The 19,476-nt window shown below is 46.9% G+C and overlaps 1 protein-coding gene across 1 annotated transcript in view; it reads right to left on the bottom strand.

The window, feature by feature from the left end:
- Nucleotides 1-6,727, bottom strand: part of LOC115653206 (glyoxylate reductase/hydroxypyruvate reductase-like) — a 37,843-nt gene extending 31,116 nt beyond the window's left edge. The window contains exon 1 of the mRNA XM_030566122.1: nt 6,561-6,727. Coding sequence (XP_030421982.1) covers nt 6,561-6,727 — 167 coding nt within the window. The remainder of the gene's footprint in view (nt 1-6,560) is intronic.
- Nucleotides 6,728-19,476: the final 12,749 nt, after the last annotated feature.

Below are 19,476 nucleotides of genomic sequence, written 5' to 3'. Positions count from 1 at the left end.
ATTACCAGTGCAGTGTTTGGTGTCAAATCTTGAATGGTGTCTAGTGACAGGCTTCCTGTCATTGTACTGTAACCAGGTATATGGTCCTCCTGGGACAATTGTCCTCTCAGTTACTTGGGTGTAAATACAGCGTAACTCTACTAAACTTCCTGGGTTCGGTCCAGCATTCCAGTGGAACTGGAAGCAGAGTGTGTCCCTGTGCGTTGAAAGAGGGACTTCGTTCAGTAACACAAGTGGGAAAGGTATAAAAAGACAATGCCATGGAGGGTGATGTCAGTTTCACGGGGACACTTCATATGGACAAACAGGATGAGCTCAGTAAAACTGAGATGTGTGGTCACTTTATGCACGTAAACCCATTAGCTTTGCTGGGGTTACTCCAGGATTAAACCGGGTCCTGCTTTGAGCAGGCGGTTGGACTAGATGACCTCCTGAGGCCCCTTCCAACCCTGATCTTCTATGATACTGGGAATCACCTGTCATTATTGTATTGTGTTTAACGGCTACACGAATTGAGACTAACCCCACTCTCCATCTGAGAGGCCAGATTCCTTCCTAGTGTGACTCCACAGGCGCCAGTGCACTTACTCCAGGGATGAGTTTGGCCCTTAATCCCTGCAGTAAGAGCAAGAATGCAGAACCCAGTTATCCTAGACAGAAGCATATTCCCCTCCTGGCTAGGTCACCAGCCCAGCCAGAGGCCAGGTTTTGAATTTAATTTTGTGTTGAGGGTTTGGTGCCTGTCGTCAGTCTCAGTTTTGCATTGCTCAGGCATCTAGAGCATCAGACCCCACTCACAGCAGTGATTCATTTCCTTTTGCAGGTTGCACCTCCAGAGATTTTACATGTGGATCATAAATTGGCATCATTGTTTCAGGTTTTGTGACACTCGGAGTCTATTACCAGATGAAAGTCTGTGCTCACTGAAGTGCAAACACATGTATTTAGGCTGTTATAAAAATAATCTTGCAGTAACAGTCTAAGAATTTGAAGGTTTCCCGTAGGGGAGAAAACAACATATTTTCTCCATTAGGGATTTTAACCAGCCCAGTTTATTTAACCCTCCTTAAGGCATGGGATTTTGTAATTAGTTAGCTGCAACCAAAATCTTTGGGCAATTGTGTTCTAAGGAGCAGCATTTTAATTTTCCTTTATTAAATGAGATAATGACTGTCTGCTTATTTTTAGTTTTAAAGCTTTGACAGGAAAAATTTCATAGTCAGACCAAGCGGATGGGTGCAACTGAAGAAATCACTTAACGTGCCTCTATTGCAGGATGCTAAGGTGCTCCAGCCAAGGCCCAGGACCCCATTGTACAGGTGCTGTACAGAGAAGCACAAGATGGTCTCTCCCCCAACGCAATGTTCTTTAGAGTCCAGTGGTGTGATCTCATGGTAGATACTCATGGTTTGAGTCGTTCCAGACTGCACATTAACCAGTGGCAGTGAACCAATTAACTCCCTATTTGTCAAAGTGAGTGATTGCACTAAAAGTGTGAGGAAACGCCTCTTTCTTTAAGGGGAGGGGGCTGTGGTAATGGCTGTTTGTGAAGGGGGGGGTGAATTCAAAACGCCACTGAAGACATACAGCCCAATTCTTCACTTTGCTCCATCATTCTTAGACCAGTGTAATTCCACTGAGACCAGTAGCGGTGCCAGCTTAAAACCAGGGTCACACCATAGGTATGGGAACTAGGGGTGTGGGGTGTGCTGCAGTACCCCCAGGTTTTGCACGGAATTCCGGCCGTCAGCCCCGCATCTGGAGCTCCGCTCCTGGCTCCGTGCCGGGATGCCAGCTGCAGGACCTGCCCCCAGGGCTCTGCTCCTGCCCCCAGCTGCGGTCCTAGCCTCAGACCCCTTACCCCTGTCTGTGTTCCCACCCGCTTCCCAGAGCCACGTCCCAGTCCTGGCCCCAGCTCTGGGGAGAGGCGGCACAGACAGAGGCAGCACCCCCACTGCAAAATGCGTTCCAGGACCACTGGGTCACACCGTGGTGACTTGGGCAAAAACTTTAGTTTGACCTTGATGGCCACCTGCTGCCTCTCTAGCAGGGCTGGCTCTAACTTTTTTGCCGCCTCAAGCAGAAAAAAAGAGCGCCACCCCAATGTAACACCCCCCCCCGCGAGCGCTGCCTAACCCCCCCCCAGCTCCGCACCGCAGAACGCGTCACTCCTCCCAGTGCTGCGCCACAGAATGCCCCACCCTCCCATGTGCGGCGCCACTGAAGCCCCCACCCTGCCCAGTGATGCATCGCCGAAACCCGTCCCCCTTAGCGCTGAGCCGCCAAAACCCCTGATTGCTATGCCAAAGCCCCCGCCCCCGAGCGCCACGCCGTCGAAACCCCCACCCCTCCCAAGGGCCGCCCCGCTGAAAGCCCCGCCTACCCAAGTGCCACGGTGCCGAAGCCCCTGCCCCCCCCCGAGAGCCACCCAAGCCCCTGCCCCCCTGAGCGCTGCGCCGCCGAACCCCCCCACCCCGAGCGCCGCCTGGCCAAAACAAAAAAACCCCAACCAAACAAAAAACCCCTCCAGCACTGCCCCGCCGAACCAACCCCCCCCCAAAACCAAGCGTCACCCCACCCTAAGGTGCTGCCCCAAGCATGTGTTTGGTCGGCTGGTGCCTGAAACTGGCCCTGTCTCTAGTTAAATCACTATGAACTCATTAGCAACCAAAGCAACGTATGGGTGAGGCAAGCTGTACAATGCCACGCAGACTCATGACCCCGCCCCATTCAGTATTAGCCTGGCACCAAGGAGGCCAGTACTTCTGCCAAGACCTGTGCCTCTAGCAAACCATACCAGCTCTGTGGCACTGCGGGGAGGGCCGAGCTGCTCTCTGATCTGTTAGGAGAAGGCCTGGGTGAAGCCTGCCCCCTCCAAGGGAAGGATTAGGAGGAATCTCTGCCAGGAAATTGTGCCAAACTTTCCTTTCCCCGGTCTGCGTCTATGGTAAATCATACAGCATAGCAGGGCACGCCTGCCTTGCAGCAGTTCCTGCTGGCTACCTATCGCTCTGCCTGCCTCAGTTTTCCTCAGCCAGATTTCAGTCTCTCCCAGGGTTCACATGGCTCTCAGATTTCAGTCCCCTGCCAGAGTCACAAATATGCAAACAACCGAAGAGTTCTTTCCCCACTGGGGCTCCTCTTAGCCCACCCGAGGGCTCAATTTAAGTGTCAGGGGGCAGAGCACTGAGTCTCAGGCACGTTCTCAGGAGTCCTTCCAGGCCCTCCACAACCCACCCCCTGCAATTTCTCTACCCAACTGTCTTTTCTCAGCCCCGATGTCAGACTGTCACCTGACTCCAATTAATCCGGCACATTTAGGCTCGGAGGCAGCTAATCTGGCATGGGCTGAGTTGACTGAAAAGGACTGGCTGGCCTGCCTGAGGCCATTTGCCATTACAGGGCAATTCCCACCATTTCCATATATGAGGGATTTGGATTGGAGGGGATTTGCAGGGGAGGAAAATCCATATCCATTTGTTTTAACTAAAAAAATGAGGATTTCCTATGGGAAACTTTAAAACTGAATGAAAACGTACTTGACTTCAAAATGGTTTGGTTTATAAAGCCCTCCAAAATTCTGTTTTTAAAAACCTTTTCGGGTGTTTCCCCAGCAGTTTGCCCCCTTCCCCCCATTTCCAAGGGAAAAAAGGACGGAAGTGGGGAGAAACCCCCTTTTTCACTCTTATTGTTTTTTAACTATAACAGTAAAGTGGCGTGAAAAAGCAGGGGCTCTTTCCAACCTTTGGCTGTTGGAAAACAGTGTTGGGAAGTGTGTGTGTGTGGGGGGCACACCCCTTAATTTTGAAATGAACAATTGGGTTTCGTTCCCAAAAATATTTAATTATGAAACACTTACGTCTAACAACTTTTTTTTTCTGCAGAAAAATACATTTTGACAAAGCCCTATTTTCCTATGAGAAAACGGTTTCACTGGAAAATCTTTGATTAGCTCTCCCAGCAGTGGACAGGGGCTTTCCCAGGAGTCCTTTCCTCAGCTTGACATGGGCACCTGCTTGGGACTAGGGCAACCCTGGCTGGGCAGCCCTACAGCCAGCTCAGGAGTGCAGGACATTGGCAGAGCCTGTGGGTTTGAGATGGCACCGTGCCTGCCTTTATTATGCCTGTCTTGCCAGCATAGTGAGGCTCTGGCTCTCAGGAATGATACGAAATTGGTTCATTTCCCCAAACATTACCGAATAATGGTGCTAAACCCTAGAGCTCCGCTGGGGCAGGATGAGACGCAGCACACTGTATGAGATCGCCGTGATCAGCAGGGGCAGGGACTATTGAAGTTTACTTACATATCACAGATATTGCTCGTTCCAATGTCAATATCACTTTATAATCTGCTTCACAGATAGCTGTCTAGTGCCAGCTAGGGCTGGACAATCCCACAGGGTCCCTGCAGTTCAGAGGGGGTGACAACAGGCCAAATTTGCACGTTTACTTAGAGGTTCAAGCTTTCACATGCTCTCTCCCCAGGACTCCTTCCCACTGCCCTGAGCTCTCCTTTGGTGTGTGTGGAGGGAAGGGAGGGGCCTGATTTCAGCCTGACTCTCTTCTGAGGCACCTCGTCTGCTTTCTCCAGAGCACGGAGTAGGGCCACTGACTGCTGCTATCCAGTCACGGGCTTGGGATGGGTCAGGCAATGGTCTGAACTCCCCAGAGGTCAGCAAGAGACCCAGAAATACTCCCCCTCCCACAGCCACTGATGCTCTAATAGCAAGCGCAGTAGCAGCCTCTGAAGTTTAATGTGCAGCTATTAGTGACTCCACTGGCCACTCAGGGGTCTGCGGTGACATTTCTGGGTTTGGCTAGAACTACAAACAGTGCTCCTAACTCACTTAGACAGTCTTGAAAATACTTCCCTTCACTGCTACCCTGTTCCATGCTGAATTGTGTGGTGAGGTCTCTCTTTCTCCTTGCCGTTCAAACTCCATGTAGATTGTACCCATAGATGTGAACATGTCTGATGTCAGAAGCATCTCACCACGTGTCCGCTACGGATGCACTTGTTCATACTCATTAAATAGCTCCTTTAGCTTACCGTGCCTAGTTCCAACAGAGCTAGTCAAACAATGGTGACTTTTTTCAAGTTTTAAAAAATTGAATTTAAACACCTCTTTAAAACTTCAAATTTTCAAAACACTTCGACCAGCTCAGAAAAAAAATTGATTTCCCACTTCTCACCCCTCCCACCTGATTCTGTAACTCAAAAATTCCAACCAGCTTGGATTTCCAGATTCCACTCACGTTTTGCATAGATAATGCTTTTCTGGCACCACGCAGGGCTGGAATTTCTAGCCTCAGGGCTGGTTTTTTTGACTTCTTTGTGCCTCGTGCTGACCTGGCCCCAGAACAGGTGGACCCAGTCCAGTCACCATTCATGGCCTTCTGGGTTTTGACCCCACTGAAGGCTGAGTAACTGTACAGAGTTCTGAACTAACTCTTTGACTGTTTTATTATTTAACTTTCCCCTAGTAGGCACTCAGCCTATTCATCCATTCAGCATCTAATTCCCACTTGGATCAAACGCTCTTTAATTAAGACTCGCTATTTTTTCTGCCCTCATTTAACTTGGTTTCTCAAAACTCAATATTTTGTTTTAGAAAATCCAACAATATCTAATTTTTTCAGAGAGATTTGTCATGTAAAGTCAGGTGACTGTTGGATTCTAGGCTTGATATGTATATTTGGTTAGAATATTAAAATTAGATTTGCAATCATTTGGAACAAGGTCTGATTTTTACATTGTCAAGTGATACTGTTGCAGAAGAGAGCTTTACAAATGCCTTAGCCTTTCATTGGCTTAACTGTAAGGAATTTTATTGAAATCTTACATTTTTGTACTGTTTTCCCCAGCACATCTAATAAAAACAACAGTAGTCACACGTTTTGGGATGCCTGTGAATTCCAGCAGGCATCCTGGTTAAAGGCTACTGCTAAAGACTATGGTAACATTTCCCTGGATTTCAATGGCAGAACAGTATCTTTACAATGCAGGCGAATCATTGCCGAAGCAAACTGAACTCCCAATAAATTTTGTGATCCCATCTGTATCAAACCCAAACAGCAGCTTCACAGTGAGATGTCCAAGCCCACGAAATGACTCTATGTAATGAATTCATGGATACCGAACAACGTCTCATCTCACCGGAGGTGAAATCCTGGTCGCACTGAAATCAATGGCAAAGCCTCCATTGACTTCAGTGGAGCCAGGATTTCAGCCTCAGAGCCTGCTTCCAAGTCAGATGAGGGGGAGTCGGATGAACCTCAAGCATTCGAGAAATGCACCACGGACCTGTTGGAAATCTAGCACCTTCTTCTTCCTTGGAAGTTAATGATTCACTTAGTGCGACAGGCCACGTTCGACTCAGCTGGACAGACTTCAGAGACAGTGACATACTGGGGCAGGGGGTTCCTTTCAGTTACTCCAGTTTTACGTTTGTTATTGCAGTTTCAGACTGCAACGTTTGACAATGGTGTGTGAGGCACAGGCTTTGCTCTGCCCTCTTTTCCCAGGGGAGGCTTTGGATGTACATAAAAGGAATACTCACAGCCCTGACTGGCTCAGGATCTTCATCCCATCCAGTGGAATCCGCCGCGTCACGTAGATTCTAGGTAACTGCTTCCCAGCTGCATTTGGTGCTTGTAATTTACACCAGCTGTGGAACTCTGGCACCAGCGTCTTCTTCAGCCGTCTCAAATGACCGAGCGTCCGCATTGCAGAGCAAAGGCACTGACAGCGTCCGCAAGCAGGACTTTGGATGAGATGTTTTTGTGCCAGTCAGTTCAGCGAGTTTGTGCGACCAGGGAGTGGGAGGTTGTATGATAAGGTCCCTTGGACCAATGAGAGGTGAGGCTGGGTTCTCTTTACTGAGCTGACCTGTCACAGCTTATGTTTGCGCACTCTTCTTTAATCTAGCAGTTTAAATAAGACAAGGGCTGTGAGGAGGGAAAACCTGGTTAATAAGAAAACACGGCTCACGCCAACCTGTGTGACTTGGGGAAAAAAATTGAACTTCTGCAGAACAACTGCTGGTTTATGTTTCCTTTTGCATTAAAAAGAGCTTTGGGGGTTCTCCTCAGTCCTATTGGAAGTTGAGATCCCATAGATGTTTAAAAACAATCGTTTGTGAAGTAACAAAGATTGAGACTGGGGGTCTCAAATATTTACAGTAGGACTATGACAAAAAATATACTGGGTGAGGCATTTTCTCAGCAGTTCCCAAATTGTGGGTCGCAACCCCATATGGGCTTGCACCATCAGCAGATCCCACAGGTCAGATTCGGCCCATGCGACGATGTTGTTTGCCCCCAGATGTGTCCAGACCTGCTCCACGGATGCTGTGCCAAGAGCACATGGTGCATGAGAAGTCACGTTGTGCAGAGGCTGATGTTTTGTAAAATGGCAGCCGCCTGGTGCAGTGTTTGTGGAGCAGCTCCAGACACGCCGGCTGTGCCACGGTGGCTGTGCGGATGCCAGTTTGCCATTTGTACCATCTGGCTGTGCAAGCATCTAACTGAGAGACCGGAATGCAAAAGATCCTCCTCTCTGGGCAGCAGCTTTATCAACAGAGCATCTTCTCTGCTTGAGCTGGTAGGAGTCTGTGCTGGCCTCTTCTGAGCTGGGAATTAGCTGTGGCTTGTGAGGTCCATGAGGCAGGGCCCACGTCTACTTTTATGCCCCCCTGAGAACCCCGTTGGCACTGAAGGACAAAGAATCATTGCAAGGTACCGTCTCCATGCTGCCCTGGTACCACACAGGGCCTTCCTCCATCCTGGCCTCATTTCTTACCAGTGAATTTCTCCTTCTGATGTGTGATCAGAGGTGCAATGGAGTTGTTTTTACACAGTCTCTGCTTCAGTGTCCAGCAGCGAGTCTCACCCCGCAGTTATGAACGAAAAACAAGAGCATAAGAAACCTGTTCACAAATATGACGAGGCTTCCCTTGCGCGTGGCTTCACCAGCGGGATTTTGTCAAGAATGAAGAAAGGCCGGAGTGCCTGATGTGTCGCAGTTAGCTAGAAGCAGCATGAAGCCTCATACTCTTAAATCAGACTAGGAAACCCTTCACAAAGAACACCAAGGTCATTTTTCCAGCTCTGGAAAGAACTTCCACATCAACAAGTGCACTTCAAGAGATCCATGTCGGTGTCTGTCCACTCTTACAACGTGACACCTCATCGGGCAGGCCAAGAAGCTTCACACCATTGGAGAGACTTTGATTTTTCCAGCTGCAATTGATAGACAACGATAATGTGTGGGGAAACTGAGGCATGCAAACTCAAAGTCACACCGCTTCCTGACCATAGCGAAGCGAAGGATTGTGGTGATGGCAGCAGATCAGGATAGTGCACTGATGGAGCACCTGAAACACATGGATGCTTTTGCTCTTCAAGCTGATGTTGATGATATTCTGTTCTGCCACCGCTTCCTGAACAGGAGATGGCACAAGAAATGTTTGATGTGCCACATGCAAGACAAACATATCCCGTGTGATTGCAGAGTGGGCTTTTGTGTAGATGGAGCGCTGCCTATGACAGGCCACAAACCAGGTCTATGTGCTTTGGTAAAGAAAGTTGCTCCATCTGCTGTGTGGACTCACTGCATGATTCACAGACAACACCTGGCAGCTAAAGTTCTGAGTCCAGGTCTCGTCTATTGGGCAACAGTGTGTGGTAACCCAGGGTCCGTTCATCACCTGTTTTTGTTCCACACTGAAGCTCATTGGCCCTTGAAAGGAAAAATACTGGGATGATTTTCTGAACTGAGAGATGAGCTGGGTGCCTATGCAATGGATGGCACAAAGAGCGGATTCACTGATTTCCTGTGTGACCAAAGGAAGAGGTGCCGTCTTGCCTATGTCATAAGCATATTTGGGAAAGTGAATGAATGGAATACAGGTCTCCAAGGAAAGAACAGTCACATCCATCAGCTGAGTGATTGAATCACAGGATTCACAAAGGAAATTGATTTCTGGAAGACTAATCGATTCAAGACAACAAATGAATCCTTCCTGCAGCTCTACAAATTCCTGGCTGACAGTGAAATTATTCAGCCTCCCACGCAGGTGATGGCTGAGCATCTCTGCCACACAAAGGAACAGTTTGCATCCTTTTACCCTGACTTGGACATGATGACAAAGTCTGATTGGGTGCAAAACCCCTTTCAGTGAGAGCCTGATGCCAAGGATTTGCCAGCAGCTGAAATTGAATAGCTCATCGAAATTTCCTGCGATCGATTCTTGTGAGGAACCTATGCCCAACTTTCTCTCCCAGAGTTCTGGTTCCCTGTCAAGAATGAATGTCCTGCACACTCAACATGCGCCTTGAAACTGACAGGGCCATTTGTGAGCACGTATTTGTGCAAAGCTGGATTCAGCGCACTTGGGTCCATCAGTATCAATCTACTGCTAATGTCACATCAGAGATTAGATGTGCAATTTTTACCATAGAATATTAGGGTTGGAAGGGACCTCAGGAGGTCATCTAGTCCAACCCCCTGCTCAAAGCAGGACCAATCCCCAGATTTTTACCCCAGTTTCCCAAATGGCCCCCTCAAGGATTGAACTCACAACCCTGGGTTTAGCAGACCAATGCTCAAACCACTGAGCTATCCCTCCCCCCAAAAGGGACTGTGAGACGCTGTGTTGCAATACACAAGTCCATGTGTCACATCAGGGAGCATTAAATAATGAATCTAAACGCCTTAGATTCCTTGATCAGTATGTTGCTTTGTTGCTGTCTGAGGATCACAGGAAACAGTTAGTCTCAAAATGGGGACGTGCAGGCAAAAAGTTTGGGAACACCTGTAATATCTTTTATTGGACCAACTTCTATTGGTGAAAGAGACAAGGGTTTGAGCTACACATGAATGCTTGTCCCTTCTACCAAAAGAATTTGGTCCAGTAAAAGACGTTACCTCACCCACCTTGTCACGCTCATAGCCTGGGACCAGCATGACTACAATAACTCTGCAGACAAAAAATTTCCTAGCAGTTCTGAAAAATCCTGTGCCTGATTCACTACTGTGCTGCTCTAATTTTAGGTAAGACTTACGTAAAATTGGGAAAATGCAGTGGTGGAATCAGACCCCTCCCCGCTCAGCTCTGGCATTTGGCTTCTGTCCCTCCAGTCTTGACCCTCAGTTTGTTTCCTAGACTCTACCCTCCCTGGACCCAGCTCTAACCACCAGGCCGCACTCTCGCTTCCACGACTAGGCCTCCACGGCCAGTGGGCTATAGTGACACACCAACTGCTGGTGATGTGGCAGCTGCATACGCTATTTCTCCTTTCTTCTCAAATGTGCCTGGAATTCTCTCTTCCTACTGTGATGCCAGCATATGACTATAGCCTGTTTGGCTTCAGTTGTTCCATTCACTATTTATTTTTGTCTTTGATTTAAATCTTCCCCTGTTGTTTTTTCTCATGTGCCCTGTTACCTACAGCTTAGAAAAGGGGCTAGTACCTTTCCTCTCTCCTACAAAGGATTAATTTGATCTTGCAACGTCAGATTAGAAATGGCCAAGTGCATCTTCATCCAGCTATGTCTGTTCTCTCTCTCCTCCCCTTTGGATGATTTTCTGATTGTAGTTTGGTTGCCTGGCCTTTCGCTTCTTCTCTAATGTGGGTCACGTGATCATATTGTAGGGCCAACAGTTTGTAACATAGGAAGCTTCGAAAACAGATCTCAGAGCTCCAAGTCCTTGCTCAGCAGATGACTGGCTAGCCCAGGTCTGTGTTTCACAAGGAAGTTTCAACCTGGAGGACTTACTTCATTAGTGTGGGTGATTCAGCTGTTCTGTGATCTCTGCCAGGACACTTGCCCGACTGGATTTGAGTTCTTATTGTGATTTAGCCTAACGCAAGTTTGTTGCTTGGTTTTAGTTCACTGAAATCGGCTTTGACCTCACCCTGCTGTAAATTGGGAACAACTCCACGGAAGTCAATGTAGTAGCTACACTGATGTAGATGAGATGATCATTGGCTCCCACTGTAAGTGGCTGATCACGTGTGGGCATATTCCCTTGTGTACGTTCCCTAACCCACCTTGCTTCACACTGACGCAGGAACTGGAATGGTATTATTGAAAGTAGGTTTCGATCTGCCCAGAGCAGGAATGAACCTGATTTGTGCAGCAGCAAGGTGTGGAGCAGGGCAGACAACCACCGCACAGGGCAGGGAACATGCTCCGGGCTCAGCAACTCTGGGAACTGGTCTCAGTGCTCATATGACCTTCTGTATGGATGCACAGTGCCCCAAAGGGGTGGAGCCTGGCCTCACGGTGCTGCAGCAAGATGAGCAGGTTTCTCGACTTCCACTCAATTAATAATTTTCCATCCGAACTGTTTTTCAGCAGAAAACTGGAGTTTTCACCACATTATATTTTCCGTGGGAAGTGTCTGCTCGCTGTGGAAAAATGACTTGTCATCAAAAAACAGAAAGACCCTAAAACTTTTGAGATAAAAATGGATCTTTAGGGTTTCACGTGAAAATATCAAAAGTTTTTATGGTGTTAAAAAACATTTTCTGACCACTCTAGTGGAGCAAAGGCAGTAAGCCATGCAATTAAATGTAAAGGTTTATCTTCTGAGATCTTTCTTGTGCAACTCACCTGTAGGGTGACCAGATGTCCCGATTTTATAGGGACAGTCCCAATTTTTAGGTCTTTTTCTTACATAGGCTCCTATTACCCCCCACTCCCTGTCCCAATTTTTCACTTTGCTGTCTGGTCACCCTACCCACCTGTGAAATCTGTGACCATCTTTCTTGCATGTGGCTGAGGGCCAGATTCTCTGCTGCTGTAAATCAGCACCACCCCAATGGAGTAACACCAATTTATACCAGGAGTGGATCTGGCCCTAATTGTTTACGGGGCCAGGCAAACAATGTGAATACCAAACAACCTTAATAGGGCAGCTCTTATGTCTTCAGAGCTCCCTCTTCTGGCTTTTTGTCAGCAAGCGTCTCTGTTGTTCTGCTGAAAGGAACTCAACTGCTTTTTAAGATTTAGGGCATGTCTGCACTGGAGCTGGAGGTGTAATTTCCAGCTTGGAGAGCCAGATTTGCGTTTGCTTTTATTTAGCTCAGGGGGTTCTCAAATTGGGGGTCGTGAGGTTATTATGTGAGGGGTCGTGAACTCTCAGTCTCCACCCCCAAGCTCCTCTTTGCCTCCCGTCTTTAAGAGTGTTAAATATAAAAAATGTGTTTTTTTAATTTATAAGGTGGGGGGTCGCAGTCAGAGTCTTGCTGTGTGAAAGGGGTCACCGGGACAAAAGTTTGAGAACCACTGATTTCGCTAGTCGCTAAAAATAGCATAGCCATGGTGGCCCAGGGGCTGGATAGGTGAGCTACCTCCAGTCTGAAGCCCGAGGTCTGGCTAGCCCTGTCTGCTGCCTGCTCTGAGGGCGGGCTCTGGCTTTTTTGCTGCCCCAAGCAAAGAAAAATCAACAAACAAACAACAACAAAAACCCAACCAGGGTGCAGGGAGGCTGGAACAGCAAACCAAACCCCTCCCTCAAAAACCGAGGGGGCAAACTTTCAGTGCCACTTACGTGGCAGCTCATGGCTGCCTCCCCCGGCAGTAGATGATTATAATGGTCCCTTTTAGCCTGGGGATCTATGAACTAGCCCCAACTGTTCTAATTTATAGCTCAAACTCTAACATTGGGTAAAGATCAAACAAATGTTGGCTTTCGAAAAGGAATAAATATCCATGCCACGTGGCTAAGCACTGTTTGCTGTGTAAAGTGCCAGTTGCAAAAAACAAGCATTCCTACTTCTAATGCATTTTCAATATAAATGTAAGGGTGTGGGCTGTGTCAGCACCCACTACAGCACAACAGAAGTAGCTGGAACAAATGCAGCAGAGGAAAATAAGCCCCGGTTAACAATGGAGCATTTAAAGAAAGGAGAGAAAGGAAAGCAGATGGCATGAATATTAGTGCATGAAAATGACTAACACTGAGAATTTCCCAGTGTACTTCTCACTTGTTTTGCTTTGCTTCTATAATTAATTTATGGAAAGCGCCTAAATTGGGAATAAACACAATCTCGCAAATCCCTTCTAATCTCTGCCTGTATTGATATGAAATGATACCCTCAAGGTATAGTTTCTTACCGTGATTAAACTGTTTTCTTTGTAAAGAATTAACACGGTCTGATTTATTTCGTTTACACAATAGCACAAAGTGTCGGTGGTCAGGGCTGAGCTCGGCAAGCTCCTGTCACCAGCTGCCTGGATGGGGCATCGACGCGGCGGGCTGATGGGTCAGGCAATATTTTTGTCTCGGATTCACATACCTGTTCGCAAAATGCGACATCGTGAGCAAAGCCACATAACGTGACAGCCCAGTTAGAGGCTGGCGTGTATGTGGACACTGCTTCATTTTTTAAAAGACATATTGGCTGTTTCCGCCAATCGAAAATAAAAGCAGAGGCTTTGTCCCTAGAGTTAGGCTTCTTTAGATAGGTTACGAAGGAGAAGCACAGGGGGCAGCTGTACTGCAGGAACAAAGAGAGCTCTGAATTTGCTCCCACTCCAGGTTAGCAATATGGAGACATATGTACAGCAAGCTGTTCCATGGAGTTTTCAACACTAGAACCGGCCTGTAAAAACCTGGGCTGAGCCCTGTATTTGTCTGTTACATTTGCATTGGAGAGAGTTTATCTGATTGCTTCAGCTGATGCCTGCTGGGACACTTGCTGCTGACACAGACCATATGTTCTCCCTGTGGAGGGGAAATGCATGAAGGGGGCAGATAACCGCAAAAGGGCCTGATCCAAAGCCCACTGGGAGTCTTTTCATTGGCCTCAATGGGCTTTGGATCAGGCCTTAAACTGGCACAGTATGTTGCCACATAGCTTGCCACACATTCCCCAGGGAAACGAAACTGGAGCAATCCACTGGGAAGAGCTATATGGACCTATGGATCTGTCTCTGGGAAGATGCACAGCACAGGGGACCTTCACATGTACTAACTGGCTTGGCAGCAGCACTGCTAATAAGGATCTGGGAGTTATAGTGGATCACCACCTCAGCAATGCCATGATGGTGCAAACAAAGCAAATGCAATGTTAGGTTGCATTAACAGAGACATAGCATGCAAGTCACAAAGGCGAGACTACCACTGGGTAGACCTCAGCTGCAGGAGCATATGATCCAGACCCACCGGGAGGTCTGTGGTCCCTCAGAAGGAAGAGCAATCAGCAAGAAGCAGCACTGGGCCAGGATGGATCTTTCTATAAAATTCTGCTCAGCTCGTCTCTAGTTCAAAGAGGAATTAACGTAGGGAAGTTCTACGGCCTGGGTTATGGAGGAGACCAGACTCACTAGGTGACCACAATGGTCCCGTTTGGCTTTACTATCCGGGAAGCTATTCCTTGTGACTGAAAGGCAGGGCTTGGGGCTGGATCCCATGGAAGGTGCAAGAGAGCAGAGGTAAAGAAACAGGATTTTTATTATACCTCCTGTCACCGTGCAAAGTGGAAATCAAGCTGGGAGTTGGTGGATGACACATGCCATCCCTATGTTTTATCCATTGTAGATCACGCATGTATAACAAAAAGCTTTGCCTTGTTTCCTTCCATGGCATCTTCTTGTAATGTCTGCGAGAGAAATATCACAGCAGTGAATGCAATCTCTCTCTCTCCCCTTGTACAGACAGGGACAGAGCTACTGGCTCCAACTGCAGGGTATACGGGCTAGCTAGCTGGGCTGTTGTTCAGATGAATGCTTTCCATTTTGTTGGCAGCTTGCTTGTGTTTTATGAAGTTCAAGAGTGAGTCAGGGGGCTCCCGGTGTTTTGCAGGGAGACGTGGTTACTTTCCTCAGAATGTTGAGCCAGGTCTCTGTTTGCAATGTCATCGGGGGGCAATGACCAGAAGAAACCCTCTCTCTCCTATTTTAGGAGTTAACTGAAATCGTGGCTGTCCTGACACAAATAGCCACATCAGTCATGAACACCAAGAGGTCAATAAAATGGAGGACTTGCTTGTGCTGGCAACGTTTGGGGGCCTATGATTTGCCCCTGCAGAATCTATAGTTCATAGTTCTATTCACAGTCGTAATTGTCCTTAAAATGGTAATTTTCACTTATGGGTGATCTCATGAGTGAGAGGGAACCTTGTTTTCCCTGGTATCATAGAAAAACTTGTAGGCTGATTTAAATCTCAGCGGGAATGGAGTAGAGGCTCCTTCTGCAGCCACAGTGCCCCTGGAACTAAGAATGACCTGCCAACATGTTAGTGGGGCATTAGGCAGCATTGGAAATCTCAGTCTCGGGAATCTGGGCACCCCACTCCCATTTGATTTGAATAGTAATCAGGGCCCAGAGCCGCAAAAGTATTTAGGTGCCAAACTCCCATTGAAATCAAAGTGTCCAAAGGCCTTACGTAGCTTTGAAAATCTCAGCCTAACTTCTGTTTCACGTAGGTTTTTATATTGCTCTCAAGGTTATAGTGACATTGACGAAGCTTTAGGTAACTGACTGCTGGGCCCTAGGTATGCAATGGTTGAAAGTTAAACCGTGCCAGCAACAACTGCCATCACCCCAGTCTTCATGAGGGTGACTTGACTGCTCCATACAGGACAGTTTATTTTTGAGAGCTTTGTGATAACATGCTCTGGACTGCGTCTGGCAGTTCAGCTATAATGCAGACAAGTGCTGGAGTACATACTCAGGCAGCTGATTCTGAGGACAGCCAAGCCCAAGGCGAAGGGATCCCAGGGCAGCGCACACTTAGCTTGTCTACAGGCCTCTTGGGTTTAAAGAGAATGTCAAGAAGCAGCTTCAAGTTCTGCAGCTGATTTTCATTTCTCTCAGTCACGCCATTCAAGTTCTACGGAGTTCCACCGTAAACCTAGTAAAAAGGACAATCAGGTTCCTGGGCTGGCAATATTTTAATTCTCTTCCACGTGAGACTTGATTGCAGTGGGCAAACATATTGACTTCACCTGGGACACACATTCTTGTCCTGAAAAGGCTGAGATAGAAACAACCAGCACCATGAAAGAACATTCTGATACAGCTGAGTCCTGAATTCCAAGACCCAGCATAGGTGAAGAAAGTCATATTCATTTTGTATATTCAGACTAATTATTTTGATATTGATGCTGTGTTATGGGCAATTACTGATTACTTTGTTCCACCAGATGATATATTTTGTTTATTGCATTATATTGTAGATAAATAAAAAGCTGTAAGTTCCAGACCACATACATGTTTTTAATAAGCCTAACCTAGAGGACTTCTGAATCTCCTAGCTATAGAATCATAGACAGGTAGGGCTGGAAGGGACCTTAGGAGGTCACCCCCTTACATGTTGCGGCAGGATTAAGAATACCTAGGCCATCCCTGACAAGTGTTTTTCTAACCAGTACTTAAAAATCACCAGTGATAGGGATTCCACAACCGCTCTGGGTAGCCTGTTCCAGTTCTTCACTGTCCTTGTAGCTAGAAAATTTTAACTGATGCCTAACCTAAATTTCCTTTGCTGCAAACTTAGTGGATTCCTTCTTATCCTACCATTGGTGGACATGGAGATCAATTGATCACCACCTTCTTTATAAAGAACAGTACAGTCTGTTAGCTGTGTGGCTGCTCAGAAGTCTATAGATTCTGTTTTACTGATTTTTTCTCCCTTTCCAGATTGACTCAGCAGGTGTTAGGTTCATTTTTATGTTGCTTGAAACAGACCACTTCCATCTTTGTTTTTTTAGACTATAACAATCAAAGTAATTAAAATACTTTTGCAGATATTCTGTTCCTTTAAGTAATAAGTGGGTTTGAATGTTTTCTCTAATTAATTACACTATTCATTAAATATGTATTTTGTATAACATGCATATTCACCCAACTACTTACTCAAACAGTTAAATGTACATTTAAATATGTATTATACACTTTAATGCATATTAATTATTTGGTAGCGAGAGAAAGCTCATTCTGAGATATTCTGTCTGGGGAATAGATATTTACGCATAAAGTATATTACTGACTCGTTATACGATAGCTGCTTCAGACTTCTTATGGTCTATTGTGCAAATAAATCCATATTTAGTATTGTGTTGATTTGTGCACCTCCACAACAACAGTGTTACAATGTGCAGTATATTGTGTGGTATAACAAGAATGCACTGCACATGTGCCACACTCATTCCTTTTAAAGCCCTTTTAATTGATAAATATACAGTCACAGCTTAATAGCTCTATGGCCCGATCCAATGGCCATTGAAGTCAACTGGAGTAACATGTTAACATTGAAATTTAAATTCTTTAGGTTTCAGAGGAAAGATGTGGCAGGATGTCCAAGTGGTTAACGCACTAGACTGGGATGCCAGAGATCTGGCTTCAGTCCTCCGCTCTGCTACAGACTTCCTGTGTGACGTGGGGCAAGTCACATCTCTCTGGCTTTGATTCTGTTAAGTATGTGCTTAAGTGCTCTGCTGGTCAGTGCCTAAGGCTCTGCCTGGTCAGAGCAATTAAGGAGGATAAGGACATTACGCAGAAACTAAATGATTTACTGGTACCAGACATTGCTACAGAGGAGATTGGGGCGATACTTATTGTTTCCAGGTAAAAAAGAGGTGCTGGAATATCCATTAAAACCTCCTGGGCTAGAAGCTGTGCATCCAAGCGTTCTGAAGGAAACCTGAGTTGCCAAGTACAACACATCCCACCTCTCATTAAATCAGCTACAGGAGGGGAACAAATGTTGCTCTATCCTTAAAAAGCTGCGAGGAAAGACCGGGTGAATTACAGACCAGGGAGTCTTTCTGTCAGCGCTAGCTAAGCTGACTGAAACAATTAAAAACAGAATTCTGCAACACCTCAATGAATGTGAGGTAAGAATGAACCAGCCATCTTCTGGCCAGCTCCCTAACTTACGCCAGTTCTTTGAGCATTCCCACACAATCGTTAATAACGGGCAACATTGTTTATTTGGCCTTTCAAAAAGCCTGGGACAAAGGCTCATCAGAGGCAGTTAAGCACTAAGTGGACGTGGGCTGAGAAGAAGCAGTCATGGCTCAGAGCCTGCTGAGGCAGACAGCAAAGGGTAGGAATGAGGGGTCAGCTTTTCAGCACGGTAATGCAGTAACAAGGGGGTGTCCCAGGGCTCCATGCTTAGTAAATGGAGTCGTGACCTGGAGAAAGAGGTGAGCTGGCGGTGGTTACATTTGGAGATGACAGATGATTTGGGGCTGTCAAGATGAGGAACCAGGCAAAACGAGGTGAAAATTTCCCACCCCCAGGTTCTTCTCCCCATATATTTAAACATGTGGCCTTCAAGCCATCATGGCCCTTTGTCTTACCTGCATCTCCTTCTGCAGTTCACAAGGGATCCTGCTCCCAGATGGCTGCAGCTCAGAGGGGCGGGGAGGGAATAGAGACCTGAGTCCTTCCTGTCACCTTTGGTGCTTTGCACATCCACTGCACAGGCTCCATCCCAGCCTCCGCCATCCTTGGACTCTGCTGCTAAGCCTGAGAGATTAGGCCTCTTCACTCTCCTTGCTCCCCTGCCCCGGTCCCTGCTGCTGCCACCAGCCTCCCAGCAATGGAGCTGGAGGAGAATTTTTTCTAGCCCTTCCTCCCGCTTCTCTGCAGCTGCCAGGCCCCACAGGAGCAGGTGCAGGGCAGGAACTGCCCCTCCTTCCAGGAAACAGGTCGGGAGAGAGGGAAACGACTGAGAGGTGTGTGTGAGATTCCCACAGTGGTGAACCTCCCCCATCAACTAGTCCTGACAGTGATCAGCACCAGTAGGAGTTTGTGGAATGACCTGTCCATCAGGAACGTTTCTTCCTATTCCCAGGTATTTAGGAGTTGATTTATGCCTTGAAGCATGAGGGTTTATATCACTTACAAATATATTTTAACTTAATACAACTGTGGATGGTTCTTATTCATATAAAGGTCTAATTCTCTTTTTCGTTGGGTGGTGAATTGTGATTACTGACTGGCTACGAATCATGTACTCAGCTAGTCCATGCTATGAAAACCTAGTTTTGTTACCCTGTCCTGTCTCACTGCCCTTCTCCACCCTCCACTCGCTTTTTCCCTCTGTCACTTATGTCTTGTCTTGTAGACATTCCTGGGATAGGAACTCCCATTTGCCATATGTTTATATAGTGTCCACCGCAATGATACCTGATCGAGGCCTTTAGGTGCTACTGAAATAGAAGTGATTAATAAGGTCCTGCTCAATTCATGCCTTCAATAACATCTCATGGCAGTGAGTTACACAGGCTTGGGGCTTTAAAGAGCCACTTGCCCAGGTTCTGGAAAGCAAGGGGACCTACCCATGAGATTCCTGCATCCATAGACTTTGAGTGTCTTGCTCTAGGCTAAGAACAGTTCTGATGGGCTTGGCTGAATGAGGTGAAGTCTAGCTATGCCTGTTCTACATTTTTTAAACCGACCTAGAATTCAGTGCCAAGTATACTTAGTAGTCATGGCTCATGCTGGTGGTGAG

This window comes from Gopherus evgoodei, chromosome 6, assembly GCF_007399415.2.
Source record: "Gopherus evgoodei ecotype Sinaloan lineage chromosome 6, rGopEvg1_v1.p, whole genome shotgun sequence".
In the NCBI taxonomy this organism is placed as follows: Eukaryota; Metazoa; Chordata; order Testudines; family Testudinidae; genus Gopherus; species Gopherus evgoodei.
The sequence above is the reverse complement of the archived record's forward strand: the minus strand, read 5'-3'. Positions and strand labels throughout refer to the sequence as shown.